Source organism: Salvelinus alpinus, chromosome 28 (genome assembly GCF_045679555.1).
Source record: "Salvelinus alpinus chromosome 28, SLU_Salpinus.1, whole genome shotgun sequence".
NCBI classification, from domain to species: domain Eukaryota; kingdom Metazoa; phylum Chordata; class Actinopteri; order Salmoniformes; family Salmonidae; genus Salvelinus; species Salvelinus alpinus.
Genome location: NC_092113.1, coordinates 35,046,627 through 35,070,476, shown reverse-complemented (window position 1 = coordinate 35,070,476; position 23,850 = coordinate 35,046,627). Strand labels below are relative to the sequence as shown.

At 43.1% G+C, this 23,850-nt stretch overlaps 1 protein-coding gene across 2 annotated transcripts in view; it reads left to right on the top strand.

The window, feature by feature from the left end:
- LOC139558027 (adenylate cyclase type 6-like) overlaps positions 1-23,850 on the top strand; it is a 121,924-nt gene that overhangs the window by 4,149 nt on the left and 93,925 nt on the right. Inside the window, exons 2-3 of one of the 2 annotated variants that reach the window (XM_071373441.1) lie at positions 1,214-1,377; positions 2,443-3,385. In XM_071373441.1, the coding sequence (XP_071229542.1) occupies positions 2,444-3,385 (942 nt within the window). In that variant the 5' untranslated portion in view covers positions 1,214-1,377; position 2,443. Of the gene's footprint in view, positions 1-1,213; positions 1,378-2,439; positions 3,386-23,850 lie in introns of those variants that run through there. The other variant, XM_071373442.1, reaches the window with a different exon arrangement.

Below are 23,850 nucleotides of genomic sequence, written 5' to 3'. Positions count from 1 at the left end.
AATTTTGGAATTTTGAATTATTTTACTGTATTTTACTATTCTAACTTTCAACAGTAAGTTAAAAAGTAAAAAAATTAACAAAAAATATGTTAAATTGATCCGAGGGGCTTCAGAAGGAGGGTCGTGGGGCGCCAGCTGCCCAGTCCTGTTATATTCCAATGTCCTTGACATGTGCTGAATGCAGCCATAACTCAGCTTGACTGTGCCTGTGTGTCCCAAATGGCAGACAATTCCCTACAATAGTGCAGTACTTTTGATCAGAGCCCTACGGGCCACAATCTAAAGGAGTGCACAATATAGGGAATAGGGTCCCATATGGGGCACGGGGTGTGAGTCATCAGGGCTAATGGGGGACAGGAAACATGCACAATTTAATCTGGAGTGGAGGGCTCTTCATCTCGTGTGTGTGTGTGTGTGTGTGTGTGTGTGTGTACGTACTTACTGTGTGTGTGTGTGTACTTACTGTGTGTGTGTGTGTACGTACTTACTGTGTGTGTGTGTGTGTGTACGTACTTACTGTGTGTGTGTGTGTTTCATCTGTGATGACTGCTAAATGCCCACTCATAGGGCCTTTGTTCTCTAATAGGGCAAACTCAACCCTGCCCTGATGTTACGGGGAGATTGCTATAATATAACTACACTAACTACACTGAAAGGATATGGATGGAAAGCTAGTTTCCACAAATGTTATGGAAATCCAAACAACACTAGAAGAAGTGCATTTGAAATGGACCATATTGAATTCCAGTGATAGGCTTCGGGCGATCTCTCTACATGGTTGATGTACAGTGCACTGAATAGCATGATGATTAGCAGTCACACTTCAGCATCTGCAAACAGAAACATTTGCATCTGAAGCCTCTCTCTGGGTGGGGGTGGAATGGGATCAGGTGGTGACGGAGAGGATGAATGACTATAAATTCACTTGGACAATATGGCTCATCTCTTTTATTGATTAGTGCAAATACACTGCTACACTTTGAGTTAGAGTTTGCTATTGGCTGGCTGCACACTCCTTCCATTTACTAAAAAACTGCTGAAATACAACTGGAAATCTTTCTGGGTAACACTGCATTAAGTTGCTCTTATAAGTTTAGGGTTATTTTCTGTAATTACACGAGGAATAAGTTATACCTTAGTGTTCAGAGTCCAGGTCTGGTGGTCTTCAGAGGCAGGAAGTGATGTAATGACACTGTGTTTGTTTGTTTGTTAGTTTGTTTGGCAAAGGTGCAGCTCCAAGCTCCAAGGCAGACAGACACACCGCCTTTACAGGAAGGTAGACACACCTACCCCTGGCCAGTTTGATCCCGTTGTGTGTGCAAATGAGTGGCCTGGCTGAAGAGCGCAGCGTTGGTACACACCACAGAGCCCACACAGGTCAGTGGACTCTATACCTATAGGCCTAAAGTACATGTGAATGAAGATGCTAAGAATGAACTGGATGATCAACAGAGAAGAAGAGACATGTCTTCCATTGCAATAGCATTGAAACCAAGCTCAGATGTCAAGTCTGTCTCTAACGGTGTGTTGATGACCACCCTGTCTGTCCCTAACGGTGTATTGATTCCACCCTGTCTGTCCCTAACGGTGTGTTGATGACCACCCTGTCTGTCCCTAACGGTGTATTGATTCCACCCTGTCTGTCCCTAACGGTGTATTGATTCCACCCTGTCTGTCCCTAACGGTGTATTGATTCCACCCTGTCTGTCCCTAACGGTGTATTGATTCCACCCTGTCTGTCCCTAACGGTGTATTGATTCCACCCTGTCTGTCCCTAACGGTGTATTGATTCCACCCTGTCTGTCCCTAACGGTGTATTGATTCCACCCTGTCTGTCCCTAACGGTGTATTGATTCCACCCTGTCTGTCCCTAACGGTGTATTGATTCCACCCTGTCTGTCCCTAACGGTGTATTGATTCCACCCTGTCTGTCCCTAACGGTGTATTGATTCCACCCTGTCTGTCCCTAACGGTGTATTGATTCCACCCTGTCTGTCCCTAACGGTGTATTGATTCCACCCTGTCTGTCCCTAACGGTGTATTGATTCCACCCTGTCTGTCCCTAACGGTGTGTTGATTCCACCCTGTCTGTCCCTAACGGTGTGTTGATTCCACCCTGTCTGTGCCTAACGGTGTATTGATGACCGCCCTGTCTGTGCCTAACGGTGTATTGATTCCACCCTGTCTGTCCCTAACGGTGTATTGATGACCGCCCTGTCTGTGCCTAACGGTGTATTGATTCCACCCTGTCTGTGCCTAACGGTGTATTGATGACCGCCCTGTCTGTGCCTAACGGTGTATTGATGACCGCCCTGTCTGTGCCTAACGGTGTATTGATGACCGCCCTGTCTGTGCCTAACAGTGTATTGATGACTGCCCTGTCTGTCCTTGTCTGCATATTGTTGACCTGCTAAGCCTAATCTGTCTCTGTTGTCCCAGTAGGATGTCGTGGGTCCGAGGCTTCTTCGTAGCCAGAGTGGACGAGCGAAAGACAGCGTGGGGGGAGCGCAATGGCACCAAGTCCAACAAGCGGAAGGACTGTGGCTCAGGGTCGTCTCTCTGCAACCCCCGCTACATGAGCTGCCTGCGGGAAGCTGAGGACCTGGATCCACCATCTCACACCCCCCAGCACTACCACTGTGGTGGAGGGGGCGCGGGGCCCAGCGGAGGAGGTAACTTTGGAATGCGCTGCGTCTGGCAGGAGGACCACTATGGGAAACGGACCGGGGCTGCGGGAGACCTGGGGTTAAAGGCTGTGGATCTGGGGTTCGACGACGGAGACCTGAGAGGGAGGAGAGGTCCAGGGGGGGAGGATTTGGGGGAAGGAACAGGGGAGGACGGAGGAACTTGTGAAGCCTTGACAGCCGCTGAGTGCTGGATGTGTATGGTACGGGTGTTCCAGTCCAAGACGTTCACCTCCGCCAAACTAGAGCGTCTGTACCAGCGCTACTTCTTCAGGCTCAACCAGAGCTCCCTCACCATGCTGATGGGTGTCCTTGTCATAGTCTGTGGCGTCATGCTAGCCTTCCACTGTGTCCACGCTCCGCCCGACGTAGCCTACGCCTCGGTGCTCTCCGTGGCCATGGCCCTCTTCCTGTCCATGATGGTGGTGTGCAACAGGAACAGCTTCCACCAGGACTACATGTGGATCGTCAGCTACCTGGTTATCGGGGTGCTGCTAGTGGTCCAGGTGTTCGGGGTGTTGATGGTTGCCCCCCGGAGCGCCTCTGAGGGGATCTGGTGGTCCGTGTTCTTTGTGTACATTATCTATACACTGTTGCCAGTGAGGATGAGAGCTGCAGTGCTGAGTGGAGGGGTACTGTCTACCATACACCTCATCACCGCATGGCAACTCAACCAGGACGATGTCTTCCTATGGAAACAGGTAGGACTCTACTGTCAACATGATATGGTACCATACAATGTTGTTGGAAACAGGTAGGACTCTACTGTCAACATGATATGGTACCATACAACGTTGTTGGAAACAGGTAGGACTCTACTGTCAACATGATATGGTACCATACAACGTTGTTGGAAACAGGTAGGACTCTACTGTCAACATGATATGGTACCATACAACGTTGTTGGAAACAGGTAGGACTCTACTGTCAACATGATATGGTACCATACAACGTTGTTGGAAACGGGTAGGACTCTACTGTCAACATGATATGGTACCATACAACGTTGTTGGAAACAGGTAGGACTCTACTGTCAACATGATATGGTACCATACAACGTTGTTGGAAACGGGTAGGACTCTACTGTCAACATGATATGGTACCATACAACGTTGTTGGAAACGGGTAGGACTCTACTGTCAACATGATATGGTACCATACAACGTTGTTGGAAACGGGTAGGACTCTACTGTCAACATGATATGGTACCATACAACGTTGTTGGACACAGGTAGGACTCTACTGTCAACATGATATGGTACCATACAACGTTGTTGGAAACAGGTAGGACTCTACTGTCAACATGATATGGTACCATACAACGTTGTTGGAAACGGGTAGGACTCTACTGTCAACATGATATGGTACCATACAACGTTGTTGGAAACGGGTAGGACTCTACTGTCAACATGATATGGTACCATACAACGTTGTTGGAAACAGGTAGGACTCTACTGTCAACATGATATGGTACCATACAACGTTGTTGGAAACGGGTAGGACTCTACTGTCAACATGATATGGTACCATACAACGTTGTTGGAAACGGGTAGGACTCTACTGTCAACATGATATGGTACCATACAACGTTGTTGGAAACGGGTAGGACTCTACTGTCAACATGATATGGTACCATACAACGTTGTTGGAAACAGGTAGGACTCTACTGTCAACATGATATGGTACCATACAACGTTGTTGGAAACGGGTAGGACTCTACTGTCAACATGATATGGTACCATACAACGTTGTTGGAAACGGGTAGGACTCTACTGTCAACATGATATGGTACCATACAACGTTGTTGGAAACAGGTAGGACTCTACTGTCAACATGATATGGTACCATACAACGTTGTTGGAAACGGGTAGGACTCTACTGTCAATATGATATGGTACCATACAACGTTGTTGGAAACGGGTAGGACTCTACTGTCAACATGATATGGTACCATACAACGTTGTTGGAAACGGGTAGGACTCTACTGTCAACATGATATGGTACCATACAACGTTGTTGGAAACGGGTAGGACTCTACTGTCAACATGATATGGTACCATACAACGTTGTTAGAAACAGGTAGGACTCTACTGTCAACATGATATGGTACCATACAACGTTGTTGGAAACGGGTAGGACTCTACTGTCAACATGATATGGTACCATACAACGTTGTTGGAAACGGGTAGGACTCTACTGTCAACATGATATGGTACCATACAACGTTGTTGGAAACAGGTAGGACTCTACTGTCAACATGATATGGTACCATACAACGTTGTTGGAAACGGGTAGGACTCTACTGTCAACATGATATGGTACCATACAACGTTGTTGGAAACGGGTAGGACTCTACTGTCAACATGATATGGTACCATACAACATTGTTGGAAACGGGTAGGACTCTACTGTCAACATGATATGGTACCATACAACGTTGTTGGAAACGGGTAGGACTCTACTGTCAACATGATATGGTACCATACAACGTTGTTGGAAACAGGTAGGACTCTACTGTCAACATGATATGGTACCATACAACGTTGTTGGAAACGGGTAGGACTCTACTGTCAACATGACATGGTACCATACAACGTTGTTGGAAACAGGTAGGACTCTACTGTCAACATGATATGGTACCATACAACGTTGTTGGAAACGGGTAGGACTCTACTGTCAACATGATATGGTACCATACAACGTTGTTGGAAACGGGTAGGACTCTACTGTCAACATGATATGGTACCATACAACGTTGTTGGAAACAGGTAGGACTCTACTGTCAACATGATATGGTACCATACAACGTTGTTGGAAACGGGTAGGACTCTACTGTCAACATGACATGGTACCATACAACGTTGTTGGAAACAGGTAGGACTCTACTGTCAACATGATATGGTACCATACAACGTTGTTGGAAACGGGTAGGACTCTACTGTCAACATGATATGGTACCATACAACGTTGTTGGAAACAGGTAGGACTCTACTGTCAACATGATATGGTACCATACAACGTTGTTGGAAACGGGTAGGACTCTACTGTCAACATGATATGGTACCATACAACGTTGTTGGAAACGGGTAGGACTCTACTGTCAACATGATATGGTACCATACAACGTTGTTGGAAAAGGGTAGGACTCTACTGTCAACATGATATGGTACCATACAACGCTGTTGGAAACGGGTACGATGATACTTTTCAATACAATGTCATTTGTCTAATCTGCTGGTGGCCATCTTGATAGACAGTTTTTTTATTGTCTCTCATGTGGAAATTCACTAGCCATTTGCGTACTTGCAGTAAAGTGTTGACGTTACATGGCTTTACACTATATTCAGTGCAGTTTAAGGACGTTTAGTTGAGCAGTGTCCGTATCATTTTGATGAATCGTCTTTGTCTGTGCATTGGTTGGAAATTCATGACTCCATTATATATGCATGACTATCCATTATCTATATGTGACTATCCATTATCTATCCATGACTCCATTATATATGCATGACTATCCATTATCTATCCACGACTATCCATGGCCTGAAACAACCTAATTTTCCTCCTCAGCATCAATATAATATAGGACAAACGCTGTAGACTCAAACACACACACACACACACACACACACACACACACACACACACACACACACACACACACACACACACACACACACACACACACCTACCCTCCACTGTTCTCCCATGGTGTGGTGTCAAAGGTGCCTTGCTAAAAGTAGATAGTACCGTAAATTGTTGGCCGCCTTAAAATGAGATTTTTAATGAGGCTATGTGTGTGTGTGTGTATGTGTGTGTGTGTGTGTGTGTTTTCATCTTTAGGGCGACGATCGTCAGCTCTGTTGGGGTTTGTAGAAGGTCATCTGGGTTGAATGAGCCTCTTTAGCAGTATTATGCAGGAATATCATGATAATATAATCCAGTATCATTTATATTCAAGCCTCAATTCACTGAGACAAGGATGCCATTGTGGTTTTGTGTAAGAGGTGGGGGAATATTGTGGGGATGGGGTGTGGGGTTCTGGTAGGCCAATGGACTTGACAAAGGAACAGAACTGAATATCCATCGCTTGAAAATAGATGAAGCTAAAGAAAAGTAAAAAATGTGGGTCATAATTAATAATAGATTTTTTATTGCGTAAGAACTGCCTATAAACATTGTTACATTGTTTGTTAAACTTTACTTTACCAATGTAGATAAATACATTAACACTTTTTGTAAAATGGTTTAGATTTAGTTCCTTAACGGTCTACAAGCAGTCCCTCCAATAAAGTGTTACTGACAAGTGACCACTAGCAGAGCCTCTGATGTACACAGTCTGTCAAAACATAGTGATTACATTATGGCATTATTACGTACATTATTACATACAGTATGGCACTATTACATTATGGCATTATTACATAATGGCATTATGACTGTCATTATCACATCTTTACATTGTGTCATTATTACATCATGGCATTATGGCATTATTACATTAAGACTATTACATTATGGCATCATTACATACATTGTTACATTATGGTATTATCACATTATGGCATTATTACATTATGGCATTATTACTTTATGGTATTATTACTTTATGACATTATTACATACATTGCGCAGCGGTCTAAGGTACTGCATCTCAATGCTAGTGGCGTCACTACAGACCCTGGTTCGATTCCAGGCTGTATCACAACCGGCCGTGATTAGGAGTCCCATGGGGATTGACTTGCCTAGTTAAATAAAGGTAAAATAAATACATAAAATTACATTCATTATGGTATTATTACATTGTCATTATCACATTATGGCATTATCACAATATGGCATTATCACATTATCACATTGTAACATTATGGCATCAAATGATTACATTATCACATTATGCCATTATCACAGTATGGCATTATCACATTGTAACATTGTGTCATTATCAAATGATTACATTATCACAATATGACATTATCACAGTATGGCATTATCACATTGTAACATTGTCATTATCAAATGATTACATTGTGGCATTATCACATTATGGCATTATCACATTATGGCATTATCACATTATGGCATAGTTACATTATGGCGTTATACCGTTGTTCCGATATTGAAATGTCCATTGAGTAACATTTTTAAAACCAGCTGTCGCTATCCACAAGTGCCTATGGGGGTAGGGGCTAGGCTAGGGGTTGATTTAGGATTGAGGGGTGTCTGTGGGCTCAGTGGTTGGCTGTGTGAGGCTCGCTGCTTGGTTGGTGTTGGCAGTTGGCACCCTTCATTACAGAAAGGACAGAGGACCCGTCCCTAATGGCACCCTAATACCGATTTAGTGCACTACTTTTGACCAAAGCCCCATGGGCCCTATTGTAAAGTAGTGCACTACATAGGGAATAGAGTGCCATTTGGGATGTAACCAGATAGGGTGGCCTGGTGTGGTGATAATGGCCTCCTGATAGACTGTTAACAAGCCTGGGTTTTTAGAGGCTGGACTGACAGGCCATCCGTGGGTGTTAAACAGGCCTGGGGGAATGTACTGGCAAGGACAGGGTGCCTGAGTCCCAAATGGCATGCTATTCCCGATATAGTGCACTCATTTTGACCAGAGCTCTTGCCTGGTCAAAAGTAGTGCACTACATAGGAATTAGGGTGCTATTGGGACACAGAGACAGGGTCTCTTTTTCACAATCTATTCATCCATCCCATTCCATCTTATCCATCAGAATAAGTTCTAGTCCCATGAGCAATTAATGACAGGACCTGAGCCCTAGAGAAGGGAGAGAGAGAGAGCGGCTTCCACTAGTTCTCCAACACGCTTGAGTTACAGGAAACCTTTTAGCTACATACTAATATATTACAGGGAATGATAGTATTCCCTTTGATTCAGTGGTGAATGATAGTATTCTCTTTGATTCAGTGGTGAATGATAGTATTCCCTTTGATTCAGTGGTGAATGATAGTATTCCCTTTGATTCAGTGGTGAATGATAGTATTCCCTTTGATTCAGTGGTGAATGATAGTATTCCCTTTGATTCAGTGGTGAATGATAGTATTCCCTTTGATTCAGTGGTGAATGATAGTATTCTCTTTGATTCAGTGGTGAATGATAGTATTCCTTTTGATTCAGTGGTGAATGATAGTATTCTCTTTGATTCAGTGGTGAATGATAGTATTCTCTTTGATTCAGTGGTGAATGATAGTATTCTCTTTGATTCAGTGGTGAATGATAGTATTCCCTTTGATTCAGTGGTGAATGATAGTATTCTCTTTGATTCAGTGGTGAATGATAGTATTCCCTTTGATTCAGTGGTGAATGATAGTATTCCCTTTGATTCAGTGGTGAATGATAGTATTCTCTTTGATTCAGTGGTGAATGATAGTATTCTCTTTGATTCAGTGGTGAATGATAGTATTCTCTTTGATTCAGTGGTGAATGATAGTATTCCCTTTGATTCAGTGGTGAATGATAGTATTCCCTTTGATTCAGTGGTGAATGATAGTATTCTCTTTGATTCAGTGGTGAATGATAGTATTCCTTTTGATTCAGTGGTGAATGATAGTATTCTCTTTGATTCAGTGGTGAATGATAGTATTCTCTTTGATTCAGTGGTGAATGATAGTATTCTCTTTGATTCAGTGGTGAATGATAGTATTCCCTTTGATTCAGTGGTGAATGATAGTATTCTCTTTGATTCAGTGGTGAATGATAGTATTCCCTTTGATTCAGTGGTGAATGATAGTATTCCCTTTGATTCAGTGGTGAATGATAGTATTCTCTTTGATTCAGTGGTGAATGATAGTATTCTCTTTGATTCAGTGGTGAATGATAGTATTCTCTTTGATTCAGTGGTGAATGATAGTATTCCCTTTGATTCAGTGGTGAATGATAGTATTCCCTTTGATTCAGTGGCGAATGATAGTATTCCCTTTGATTCAGTGGTGAATGATAGTATTCTCTTTGATTCAGTGGTGAATGATAGTATTCTCTTTGATTCAGTGGTGAATGATAGTATTCTCTTTGATTCAGTGGTGAATGATAGTATTCTCTTTGATTCAGTGGTGAATGATAGTATTCCCTTTGATTCAGTGGTGAATGATAGTATTCCCTTTGATTCAGTGGTGAATGATAGTATTCCCTTTGATTCAGTGGTGAATGATAGTATTCCCTTTGATTCAGTGGTGAATGATAGTATTCTCTTTGATTCAGTGGTGAATGATAGTATTCCCTTTGATTCAGTGGTGAATGATAGTATTCCCTTTGATTCAGTGGTGAATGATAGTATTCCCTTTGATTCAGTGGTGAATGATAGTATTCCCTTTGATTCAGTGGTGAATGATAGTATTCCCTTTGATTCAGTGGTGTATGATAGTATTCCCTTTGATTCAGTGGTGAATGATAGTATTCCCTTTGATTCAGTGGTGAATGATAGTATTCCCTTTGATTCAGTGGTGAATGATAGTAGTGTGCACAAGTTTCCTCCAAGGGTGGACAACATCTGCCTGTCAGTCTTTCTGTATTGGCCACCAGTAGGGTTGCACATGTTGGGGAATATTCAGAGGTGGAAACATTCCGTGGGAATTAACGGGAATATACGGGAATTAACGGAAATATATGCAAATGAATATTAACACCATTTAAATGTAGATGTTTTTTTGCGTTGGATATATTTACCATATCATATGGAGACAGAAACAAAAACATTTTACCTTATCATAAGTATACATAATTACAAATGATTAAATCCTTCCAATAGAAATAAAAACATTTTAGTTATGAATTGAACTTTAATTAAATGAGTTGACTCTTCATCTGGGATGATTTCACTGAACAACAAAAGAAAGGGAATATTGAATCCCCAATGATCCATCGCATCTCCCAAAAACGTTTTCAACATACATCTGTAAAATGATAGTCTTCCTCTCAGGCTTCCATGTCTTCTCCATGGACCTCCTCAATGTCCACCTCTTGAACATCAGACTCTGAGGCCTCATCTTCACTGTCACTTTCCAACCTTGTTGAGGATGGCTCGTTGTCAGGCTCAAAAAGCCTCAAATTTGCCCGGATGGCCACCGATTTTTCAACCCTTGTATTGGTCAGCCTGTTGTGTGCTTTGGTGTGTGTGTTTCCAAACAAGGACCAGTTGCGCTCTGAGGCGGCTGATGTTGGTGGGATTTGGAGGATGATTGAGGCAACAGGGGAAAGAGCCTCAGATCCACAAAGTCCCTTCCACCAGGTGGCTGATGAGATATGTTGGCACGACTGCCATATTGCATCTCCATCCCAAAGCACTTGCTTGGAAGTGTACTTCGCCAGACTGCTAAGAACCTTGCCCTCCTCCAGGCCAAGGTGGCGAGACACGGTAGTGATGACACCATAGGCCTTGTTGATCTTTGCACCAGACAAGGGTCCAACATGTACGCCACGGCTTGTATGGGCTTCAGGCAGAAGTCTTCATACTTTTTGATGTATTTCAAAAGTGCAGTTTCCTCTGCTTGGAGCAACAGTGAAGTGGGCAGGACAGTACGGATTTCTTCTCTTACATCTGCAAGCAGAGTCTGTACATCAGACATGATGGCATTGTCTCCCTTAATCCGTGCAATGGCTACTGCTATAGGTTTCAGGAGTTTCAGGCTGCTTAACACTCTCACCCAAAATGCATCATCCAGGAGGATCCTTTTGATGGGGCTGTCCATATCGGCAGACTGTTATATGGCCATTTCTTGGAGAGACTCCTTCCCCTCCAGGAGACTGTCAAACATGATGACAACACCACCCCAACGGGTGTTGCTGGGCAGCTTCAATGTGGTGCTGTTATTCTTCTCACTTTGCTTGGTGAGGTAGATTGCTGCTATGACTTGATGACTCTTCACATACCTAACCATTTCCTTGGCTCTCTTGTAGAGCGTATCCATTGTTTTCAGTGCCATGATGTCCTTGAAGAGCAGATTCAATGCATGAGCAGCACAGCCAATGGGTGTGATGTGAGGGTAAGACTCCTCCACCTTAGACCAAGCAGACTTCATGTTCGCAGCATTGTCTGTCACCAGTGCAAATACCTTCTGTGGTCCAAGGTCATTGATGACTGCCTTCAGCTCATCTGCAATGTAGAGACCGGTGTGTCTGTTGTCCCTTGTGTCTGTGCTCTTGCAGAAAACCGGTTGAGGGGTGGAAATGTAGTTAATTATTTCTTGCCCACAAACATTAGACCACCCGTCAGAGATTATTGCAATACAGTCTGCTTTCTCTATGATTTGCTTGACCTTCACTTGAACTCTGTTGAACTCTGGATCCAGCAAATGAGTAGATGAAGCATGTCTGGTAGGAGGGGTGTATACTGGGCGAAGAACATTCAGAAATCTCTTTCAATACACATTGCCTGTGAGCATCAGAGGTGAACCAGTTGCAGACACAGCTCGAGCAAGACATTCATCAGCATCTCTGACTACGTTCCTCCATTGAGTCAAATAAACTTCTGATTCCAGGAGGACCACGAGCTGTTGCTATCGATAAGGTGTCTGATTCATCATTTTCACCTCGAATAGGAGTAGAGGGACTTTTGTCAGAGGTTGCGTGTTGTGAGTGCTGAGGGAACTTTATGCACTTGGTCAGTGCATTCCTTCTACATTAGCTGCAGTGAAACATCTCCACACATCAGATAGTGCCCGTGGCATTTTCCTGTAAAGATTAGAATAAATAAATACAAAAATAAAAAATACAATTCCATGTACAGATAAATAGTTAAGCAGTTAGATTAAACAACTCCTTTGTAAGATAAATGTTTTAAAATGAAACATGTATGTAAACAGGTGAATTATCACTCCTCAGTTAGCAGGCCCAAGCAAGCTAAAACCCACATGGTAACTAGCAGAAATTGTTAACAAGTTAGAAATGATTTAAACACACTTTGCTGTAGGCTACTATTTACTAGTTAACAAAAAATCATGTATGTCTTATAAAATAAATTCACCCCACCCAGTATTGTAATCAAAACTCACCAGAAAGCATTTAGTCCTTGGCTCAGACAGTGTAGTAGTGTGGGCTCAATAGCATCTCATTAGTGTGCAAGATCTTGAGAATCAGCTGTACATGTGATGGAAGAATGCACTGTGCATGCAGAGGGTTGCAAGTCCATTGCATTGGGGATAGTTTCACCAAAATATGCCACAAGACCTAGAATTGCCTTATGTGTATCCCACATAAAAATGTTCACTGTTATAAGCTAACTTTTTTGATGAATTTAAGCAAAGTTCCCAAAATTCCCAGGCTTAACTTCCATGGAAGGTTTCTGACCCTTTGCAACCCTAGCCAACAGTGAGTTTGAATGTACCGTAGAGCCCCATTCACTTTAGCCAGCCTGGATGGATGGATGGATGGAGGGAGAGAGACAGAGGCTGTCTTTCTCTTGCCCTCTCTCTCACTCTTTCTCTCGCCCTCCCTCTCTCTCGCCCTCTCTCTTGCTCTTTGCTCTCTCCTCTCTCTTTCTGTTTCTCACTCTTTGTCTCTCTTTCTCTCTCTCTCTTTCTCTCTCGCTCTCTCTCTGCCTCTGTCTCTCTCTCTCTCTCTCTCTCTTCCTCTCTCTCTCTCTCTCTCTGTTTCTCTCTCTGTTTCTCTCTCTATTTCTCTCTCTATTTATGTCTCTCTCTCTTTCTCTCTGTCTCTCTCTGTCTCTGTCTCTCTATTTATGTCTCTCTCTCTTTCTCTCTGTCTCTCTCTCTCTTTCTGTCGCTCTCTCTTTCTATTTCTGTCTCTCTCTGTTTCTCTCTCTCTCTGTTTCAATTCAATTCGATTTATTGGCATGACGTAACAATGTACATATTGCCAAAGCTATTTTGGATATTTACAATATAAAAATAAATAAAAATGAGAATCAAAATTGTCAACGGGACAACAGTAACAACAATAACCAAGGGTCAAAATAACCATACATTTAACAATAAGCATACAGTAGAGTACATGTGCAGGTTGATTGGTCTGTCAGACACTGTCCCTCAACTTATGGCAGGCAGCAATGTAGTGCGCTGCCAACCCACAGCTCTCTGCGTCCTCCCCCAACAGGATGGGTAGCCTATCCTCGTCAGAGAGGTCTTTGAAACCTTGAATAAGGGTTTCAAATTTGGGAAAATGACACTCTAATTGTTTTATATTTTTTACATTTTGTCAGGAAATGCAGCTCCGTCTCAGGTTCTGCTGTTGTGCAGTGGTTGCACAGCCTTTCCTCTACAAGGAGCCATGTTTTCCTGTGTCTACCCTTCTCAATGGCAAGGCTGTGCTCACTGAGCCTGTAATTTGTCAAGGTTTTTCTAAGGTTTTGATCAGTAACCATGGTCAAATATTTAGCCACGGTGTACTGTCGATTTAGGGACAGATAGCACTGCATTTTGCTTTGTGTTTGTGCTTGTGTTTCCCAATAAGCAATGTCGTTTTGTTTTGACTATGTTGTAATTTGGTTTATTCTGATTGATTGGATGTTCTGGTCCTGAGGCTTCAGTGTGTTAGTAGAACAGGTTTGTGAAGTCAGCCCCAGGACCAGCTGGATGAGGGGACTCTTTTGTTTCTCTCTCTCTCTGTCTGTCTCCCTCTTTCTCTCTCTCTCTCACTGTCCACCCTCTGGAGATGGCCACAGACATGAAGTATCAGGAACCGAGAGTCATGTGGGACTGATGATTGGAGGGACAAAAGAGGTCTTTGTTAGGGACCTCCGTGACGATCGAGAGAGAGATGGAGGGATGGAGAGAGCGTGAAATTGCACGCGGCTGAAGTATCCGGCTGAAAAAGGACAGCACGTCTCTTTTCGTTCTTTGCCCCACCCCCCTTGCTCTCTCTCTGCCCCCCCCCCCTATCTCTCCCTCTCTGAGTCACAATTCTATTCTCCACAAAGAACCCCTTACATGGTGGCCTTTTAGTTCTTGCCCTGGCTAGGCTGAGAATGAGATTGAGCTCACGGAACTAGTGGTGATTGTTTCCAATAGATCTGTTCTCTGTTCTGAGCTCGTCTTGCTTGGTCTAGGAGGCTCATCTTGATTGTTCTCTGCTCTGTGCTCGGTCTAGGAGGCTCATCTTGATTGTTCTCTGTTCTGGGCTCGTCTTGCTCGATCTAGGAGGCTCATCTTGATTGTTCTCTGTGCTCGGTCTAGGAGGCTCATCTTGATTGTTCTCTGTTCTCTGCTCTGTGCTCGGTCTAGGAGGCTCATCTTGATTGTTCTCTGTTCTGGGCTCGTCTTGCTCGGTCTAGGAGGCTCATCTTGATTGTTCTCTGCTCTGTGCTCGGTCTAGGAGGCTCATCTTGATTGTTCTCTGCTCTGTGCTCGGTCTAGGAGGCTCATCTTGATTGTTCTCTGTTCTGGGCTCGTCTTGCTCGATCTAGGAGGCTCATCTTGATTGTTCTCTGTTCTCTGCTCTGTGCTCGGTCTAGGAGGCTCATCTTGATTGTTCTCTGTTCTGGGCTCGTCTTGCTCGGTCTAGGAGGCTCATCTTGATTGTTCTCTGTTCTGGGCTCGTCTTGCTCGGTCTAGGAGGCTCATCTTGATTGTTCTCTGTTCTGGGCTCGTCTTGCTCGATCTAGGAGGCTCATCTTGATTGTTCTCTGTTCTGGGCTCGTCTTGCTCGATCTAGGAGGCTCATCTTGATTGTTCTGAGCTCGTCTTGCTCGGTCTAGGAGGCTCATCTTGATTGTTCTCTGTTCTGGGCTCGTCTTGCTCGATCTAGGAGGCTCATCTTGATTGTTCTGAGCTCGTCTTGCTCGGTCTAGGAGGCTCATCTTGATTGTTCTCTGTTCTGGGCTCGTCTTGGTCGATCTAGGAGGCTCATCTTGATTGTTCTGAGCTCGTCTTGCTCGGTCTAGGAGGCTCATCTTGATTGTTCTCTGTTCTGAGCTCGTCTTGCTCGGTCTAGGAGGCTACATCTTGATTGTTCTCTGTTCTGGGCTCGTCTTGCTCGGTCTAGGAGGCAACATCTTGATTGTTCTCTGTTCTGAGCTCGTCTTGCTCGTCTTGCTCAGTTTAGGAGGCTCATCTTAATTGTTCTCTGTTCTGAGCTTGTCTTGCTCGGTCTAGGAGGCTACATCTTGATTGTTCTCTGTTCTGGGCTCGTCTTGCTCGGTCTAGGAGGCAACATCTTGATTGCTCTCTGTTCTGGGGTCGTCTTGCTCGGTCTAGGAGGCTACATCTTGATTGTTCTCGGCTCTGAGCTCGTCTTGCTCGGTCTAGGAGGCTACATCTTGATTGTTCTCGGTTCTGAGCTCGTCTTGCTCGGTCTAGGAGGCTACATCTTGATTGTTCTCGGTTCTGAGCTCGTCTTGCTCTGTCTAAGAGGCTACATGTTAATTGTTCTCGGTTCTGAGCTTGTCTTGCTCGGTCTAGGAGGCTACATCTTGATTGTTCTCGGTTCTGGGCTCATCTCGCCTGGTCTAAGAAGCGACATCTTGATTGTTCTCGGTTCTTGGCTCATCTCGCCCGGTCTAAGAAGCGACATCTTGATTGTTCTAGGTTCTGGGCTCGACTCGTTTGGTCTAGGAGGCTACATCTTGATTGTTCTTGGTTCTGGGCTCCCCTCGTTCGGTCTAGGAGGCTACATCTTGATTGTTCTTGGTTCTGGGCTCCCCTCGTTCGGTCTAGGAGGCTACATCTTGATTGTTCTCGGTTCTGGGCTCATCTCGCCTGGTCTAAGAAGCGACATCTTGATTGTTCTCGGTTCTGGGCTCCCCTCGTTCGGTCTAGGAGGCTACATCTTGATTGTTCTTGGTTCTGGGCTCCCCTCGTTCGGTCTAGGAGGCTACATCTTGATTGGTCTCGGTTCTGGGCTCATCTCGCCCGGTCTAAGAAGCGTCATCTTGATTGTTCTAGGTTCTGGGCTCATCTCGCCCGGTCTAAGAAGCGACATCTTGATTGTTCTAGGTTCTGGGCTCGCCTCGTTCGGTCTAGGAGGCTACATCTTGATTGTTCTTGGTTCTGGGCTCATCTCGCCTGGTCTAAGAAGCGACATCTTGATGGTTCTTCGTTCTGGGCTCCCCTCGTTTGGTCTAGGAGGCTACATCTTGATTGTTCTGTTTTCTGGTCTCGCCTCGCTCGATCTAAGAGGCGACATCTTGATTTATCCTGGCTAAACCGTGGCCTGGCTGCCACAGCTGCACCATGATGAAAGCAGACAGGCTCTCAGGAGACACACATTTGTTCTGTCTCTGTCCATTCTTCTCTGTCATGCAGAGCCTCTTTGACACTTCACACTAGTTAAGTGCCAAGGTCCAGAGGTTCTGGTGCTCTGGAAAAACTATTTAGAGAGATTGGAGGGCTCAGAATCACAAACAGGAAACTTTACTGCCATGTGTCATGCAAAAAACAGAATGAATGCTACACACTGAATAGTTGTTGGCTAACTATTAATGTTTTGAAGTGTGAAACTAAATTGATATTTAGGCATATCTACATATCTACAATTTCTCTGTGCCCCCACTCACCAAATGATGTTGACCTGGCCACTGACTATGGACGGAGGTAGAAGCTGAATGTAAGGTACGACTGTGGTTCTGCTTCTACACGTTCCTCCTCATACATAATTCTACATCTGATTACATCTCACTACATCTGATCTCAGTCTACACGTTCCTCCTCATACATAGGTCTACATCTGATTACATCTGATCTCAGTCTACACGTTCCTCCTCATACATAGGTCTACATCTGATTACACCTGATCTCAGCCTACATGTCAGTATTAAACGTGATTAAACGTACTCTACACAGACAGCACTACTCAGCCTGTACTCTACACAGACAGCACTACTCAGCCTGTACTCTACACAGACTGCACTACTCAGCCTGTACTCTACACAGACTGCACTACTCAGCCCGTACTCTACACAGACTGCACTACTCAGCCTGTACTCTACACAGACTGCACTACTCAGCCTGTACTCTACACAGACTGCACTACTCAGTCTGTACTCTACACAGACTGCACTACTCAGCCTGTACTCTACACAGACTGCACTACTCAGCCTGTACTCTACACAGACTGCACTACTCAGCCTGTACTCTACACAGACTGCACTACTTAGTCCGTACTCTACACAGACCATAAACAATCAGAGCTGCAGTAGGCCTATATGCAAATAGACCATTGGCATTTTTGAATCTGTTACAGCATGAGCGGTCATGAGTAGTTGTGCTTGTTTTGAGATCAAAGTGAGAGCTGCATGTAGCCACGTGTGCACATGTTGTTCATATCCTTTGCTATTTAGTGAGTTAAAAGCCCAGCTATAGATCATTTGTAGTCAGCAATAGGGGAGTGATTGCTTCCTCTGTGTACATTTCTAGACATCTTTGAAAGCGAGTCAGGTAAAGAGATTTTTGTTTTGTCTTAAAGGGGCAGTGTTGTATTTTGAGACAGGCTTGAATGAGCTAAGAAGCCCATAGGCAGACAGTAGCATTTGTCTGATTCTCTGTAATAATGGTATGGAAATAATATTTGTAAATTGGTTTCTTGAATCAAACCACACAAACAACATTTTCAGTCACCTTCTCTGAAGGACAAGTGGATAAACAGGTTAATGTCAAGTCCTGCATGTTTTTTTTCAAAAGTCTCATGGAATGTAGGTCTACATTGAACACCACACATTGGCTGCTGCTGTAGGCTGAATGATAGAACACCTATTTACATGTTAAAATGTGATGGGATGCATTTTCTCTGTTGTTTTTGATGGTAGGCCGCTCTGGTAGTCCTACATTATGATCAAATAGCCACAGTAGCCTACTTGGTCATGTTAAAACTGTAACTTAAATTAGGTACAGCCTCAGTGTTCACAGTAAAACTGTAACTTAAAGTAGGTACAGCCTCAGTGTTCACAGTAAAACTGTAACTTAAAGTAGGTACAGCCTCAGTGTTCACAGTAAAACTGTAACTTAAAGTAGGTACAGCCTCAGTGTTCACAGTAAAACTGTAACTTAAAGTAGGTACAGCCTCAGTGTTCACAGTAAAACTGTAACTTAAAGTAGGTACAGCCTCAGTGTTCACAGTAAACACGCCCTGGAAGTTGCACAGAATTTTCACAACGTTCAAGTTTGTGCCCAGAATAGACCTGAAATTTGCTCAGTGTTGAAATAAATTAGAAGGAACATTGCTGATGACCAGATCCCTATTGGCACTGGTCAAAAGTAGTGCACTATACAGTGAATAGGGTGCTGAGGACTGGTCAAAAGTAGTGCACTATATAGGGAATAGGGTGCTGAGCCCTGGTCTAACGTAGTGCACTATATAGGGAATAGGGTGCTGAGCCCTGGTCTAAAGTAGTGCACTATATAGTGAATAGGGTGCCATTTAGGATGCAAATATAGATAGATATACAGTATATGTCCTGGTCATTGTCATACGATGTGGGGCTTTCTGAGTATCGACTGCTGTGGCCTTGCCTGGCCTGGTGGCTGGCGCCGTGTGCTCAGACTGAGGCTGGGACAAACACACACACACACACACACACACACACACACACACACACACACACACACACACACACACACACACCTCAGTCTGACATACAGACAGGCGGCCGGTGGGTTCTTTACACAGTCACACCACAGATAGTGTTAGACAGCCACAGAGACCAGGTAGCTCATGATGGGGGTTATGTGGATATACTGTATCAGCTATTGCTTAGTTGTAGCTATTCTCCATGTTGTTGTGGTGACATATATAAAGTGAGCTCCAAAAGTACTGGGACAGTGAATTGTTTGCTCTGTAGTCCAGCGCTTTTTGAGTTGAAATTATATAATGACTTTGAGGTTAAAATGCAGACTGACAGTTTTAATTTGAGGGTGTTTTCATCCATATTGGGTGAACTGTTTAGAAATTACAGAACTTTTTGTACATTGTCCCCCAATTTTAGGGGACCAAGACTATTGGGACAATTTCACTTAATGTGTATTTAAAGTAGTAAAAATGTAAGTATTTGGTCCCGTATTTATAACACATCAAGCTTGTGACTCTACAAATTTGTTGGATGCATTTGCTGTTTGTTTTGTTTTGGTTGTGTTTCAAATTATTTTGTGCACAATAGAAATTAACGGTAAATAATTGATTGTGTCATTTTCGAGTCACTTTTATTGTAAATAAGAATAGAAGATGTTTCTAAACACTTCTACATTAATGTGGATGCTACCATGATTAAGGATAACCTTGAATGAATCTTGAATAAATCGTGAATGATGAGTGAGAAAGTTAGAGACGCACAAATATCATACCCCCCCTCAAAAAATTGCTTTAAGACACTTTTGAAAATTTATAAAAAACATAGATATAAAAATTCACTTGCATAAGTATTTAGACCCTTTACTCAGTACTTTGTTGAAGCACCTTTGGCAGCGATTACAGCCTCAAGTCTTCGTGGGTATGACGCTACAATCTTGGCACACCTGTATTTGGGGAGTTTGTCCTATTCTTCTCTACAGATCCTCTCAAGCTCTGTCAGATTGAATGGGGAGCGTCGCTACACAGCTATTTTCAGGTCTCCCCAGAGATGTTAGATCGGCTTCAAGTCCAGGCTCTGGCTGGCCACTCGAGGACATTGAGACTTGTCCCAAAGCTACTCCTGCGTTGTCTTGGCTGTGTGCTTAGGGATGTTGTCCTGTTGGAAGGTGAACCTTTGCCCCAGTCTGAGGTACTGAGAGCTCTGGAGCAGGTTTTCATCAACGATCTCTCTGTACTTCGCTCTGTTCATCTTTGCCTTGATCCTGACTAGTATCCCAGTCCCAGCCACTGAAAAACATACCCATAGTATGTTGCTGCCACCATCATGCTTCACCGTAGGGATGGTATTAGCCAGGTGATGAGCGGTGCCTGGTTTCCTCCAGACGTGACGCTTGGCATTCAGGCCAAAGTGTTCAATCTTGGATTCATCAGACCAGAGAATCTTGTTTCTCATGGTCTGACAGTCTTTTGGCAAACTCCAAGTGGACTATCATGTGCCTTTTACTGAGGAGTGGCTTCCGTCTGGCCACTCTACCATAAAGGCCTGATTGGTGGAGTGTTGCAGAGATGGTTGTCCTTCTGGAAGGCTCTCCCATCTCCACAGAGGAGCTCTGTCAGAGTGACCATCGTGTTCTTGATCACCTACCTGACCAAGGCCCTTCTCCCCTGATTGCTCAGTTTGGCCGATCGGCCAGCTCTAGGAAGAGTCTTGGTGGTTCCAAACTTCTTCCATTTAAGAATGATGGAGGCCACTGTGTTCTTGGGGACCTTCAATGCTGCAGACATTTTTTAGTACCCTTCCCTAGATCTGTGCCTCAACATAATCCTGTCTCTATGGACAATTCCTTAGAACTCATGGCTTGGTTTTTGCTCTGACATGCACTGTCAACTGTGGGACCTTATATAGACAGGTGTGGGCCTTTCCAAAACATGTCCAATCAATTGAATTTACCACAGGTGGACTCCAAGTTGTAGAAACATCTCAAGGATGATCAATAGAAGCAGGATGCACCTGAGCTCAATTTCGAGTCAATTTCGAGTCTCATAGCAAAGCGTCTGAATACTCTGGTAAATAAGGTATGTTTTTCATTTTTTTAAATAAATTTGCAAACATTTTTAGAAACCTGTTTTGGCTTTGTCATTATGGGGTATTGTGTGTAGATTGATAAGGATTTATTTATTTTTTTTCGATCCATTTTAGAACAAGGCTGTATTGTAACAAAACATGGAAAAAGGGAAGGGGACTGAATACTTTCAGAATGCACTGTATATTTACATCGATAATATAAATGTATTAATCTTAACCCTGATTCTGTACGGCCCTTTCCTGACACTCACTTACTCATGTTGCAGTGGCAGTAGCAGTCACTACATACTTCTTGGGTCCAGTAATAGGAACTACTGTATTGACATTTCCATGGTAGTCCGTCGTAGTACTTTAGTACATCTAGTCTATATGCTGTGTGTCTGTTTAGTATTGACATTTAGTAGTCCGTTGTAGTACTTTAGTACATCTAGTCTATATGCTGTGTGTCTGTTTAGTATTGACATTTAGTAGTCCGTCGTAGTACTTTAGTACATCTAGTCTATATGCTGTGTGTCTGTTTAGTAGTGACATTTAGTAGTCTGTCGTAGTACTTTAGTACATCTAGTCTATATGCTGTGTGTCTGTTTAGTATTGACATTTAGTAGTCCGTCGTAGTACTTTAGTACATCTAGTCTATATGCTGTGTGTCTGTTTAGTATTGACATTTAGTAGTCCGTCGTAGTACTTTAGTACATCTAGTCTATATGCTGTGTGTCTGTCTAGACCTGCTGCTACTGCTAGAGGGAAAACCTGTTTCTGTGGCATTAGCATGTTGTGTAGCCAGTAGGGCTGTCCCCAACCACCCCAAAAATTGTCTGTTCTTTTGATTGGTTGACACATCCCATGTGTTTTAATCAAATCAACTATATGCACTGAGCTTGTCTGATGCTTTAAGCACACTATTTGATGAAATAATTAAGACACATAAATGACTAGAGTGAGTCCGACCACAATTGATTTGATTGTGCCGGGCCTGGCTCAGACTTGCTGTGCTGTGTGTTAAAAAAAGACAGCGAGTGACTGTTGTCTCTCTCTCTTCCTGCTGCAGCGACCACCACAAAACATCAACAGTGTGTGCTGTCCGTGTTGCTGAGGTGCAACATAATTACAGACGTTTCTGACTGAAAAGTTGTCTTACCGAAATCCCTAATTTGTTTAGGAAAACATTCCCTATTCCCTCAGCCTTTGCTCTATATATGTGACACATATATGCATCTCATGCACATGACCAATAGGGCCTGACTTATTGCATATCATAATCACATCAATAAATTGGTTATAACAAACTCTGAACCCCGTAACATTAATTGTTTTACATTTATTTAACCTTTATTTAACCAGGAAGGGCTCATTGAGATTTGAAATCTATTTTTCAAGAGCATCCTCGCCAAGATAGGCAACACCAAGTCATTACACAATTACAGACAGACAACATGAAAAACTACAAGTAATCTAGTAAAAACCATAGAATTCACAAGAGTATAACAAATCATAAAACAGCAAATTAAAAACATTGACAGGTCAGGGAATCAGTCTCAAAATCCTTCATCATTGATTTAAAAACACCAATCGGGACAAGTTCTTCCAGTTTAAAAGTATTTTGTAAGGTGTTCCAAGCCGATGGCGCCGAGTACATAAAAGCCCTTTTACCAAATTCAGTTTGGACATTTGGAACAGTTAGCAGGATAAAGTCCAGCGAACGAAGAGAGTACCCACCACATTTCGGAACAATAAAAATGCCCAAATAAAATGGTAGTGAAGCAAAAATGGCTTTGTAAATAAAAGTATTTTTATAGTCTACGAGTGTAGTCTACGAGTGACTAGAGAAGGCCAGCCAACCGTGGTATATAAAGTGCAGTGGTGCGTAAGGGTTTTGCAGTTTAAAATAAATCACAATGCACCATGGTAAAGGGTGTCAATTGATCAAAAAACTCTGAGCGGAAGCATTCATATATAAAATATCCCCATAGTCTAGTAAAGGCATAAATGTAGCTGATACTAGCCTCCTTCTGGCTTCAAAAGAAAAACAGTCCTTATTCCTAAAATAAAATCCCAACTTCAGCTTCAATTTTTTTGTAAGTTGTTGAATATGCAATTTAAAAGAGAGGCCATCATCAATTACAATTCCAAGATATCTATGAGGTTACAGTCTCAATCTCATTGCCCTGACAGGTAGTAATAGGGGAAAGGTTCAGCGATCTGGTTCTTGCCAGAAATAATACCAGAGAGAAAGCCTTTATTACAGCATAGCAAAGATTTAAAAACAGACGGATTTGTGAAATGATTTATCCAACATTGCGTGAGGCTTGGTGCTCACGGTATCAGTAGGCTATTAATCAAACAGGCAACAGAAGCAGGATCTGCCTTATTTCTGTAGATATACAGTACCAGTCAAAGGTTTGGGCACCTACTCATTAAAAGGGTTTTTCTTTATTTTTACTATTTTCTACTTTGTTGAATAATATAGAATACATCAAAACTATTAAATAACACATGGAATCATGTAGTAACCAGAAAAGTGGTAAACAAATCAAAATATATATTATAGCCACCCTTTTGCCTTGACAGCTTTGCACACCCTTGGCATTCTCTCAACCAGCTTCATAAGGTAG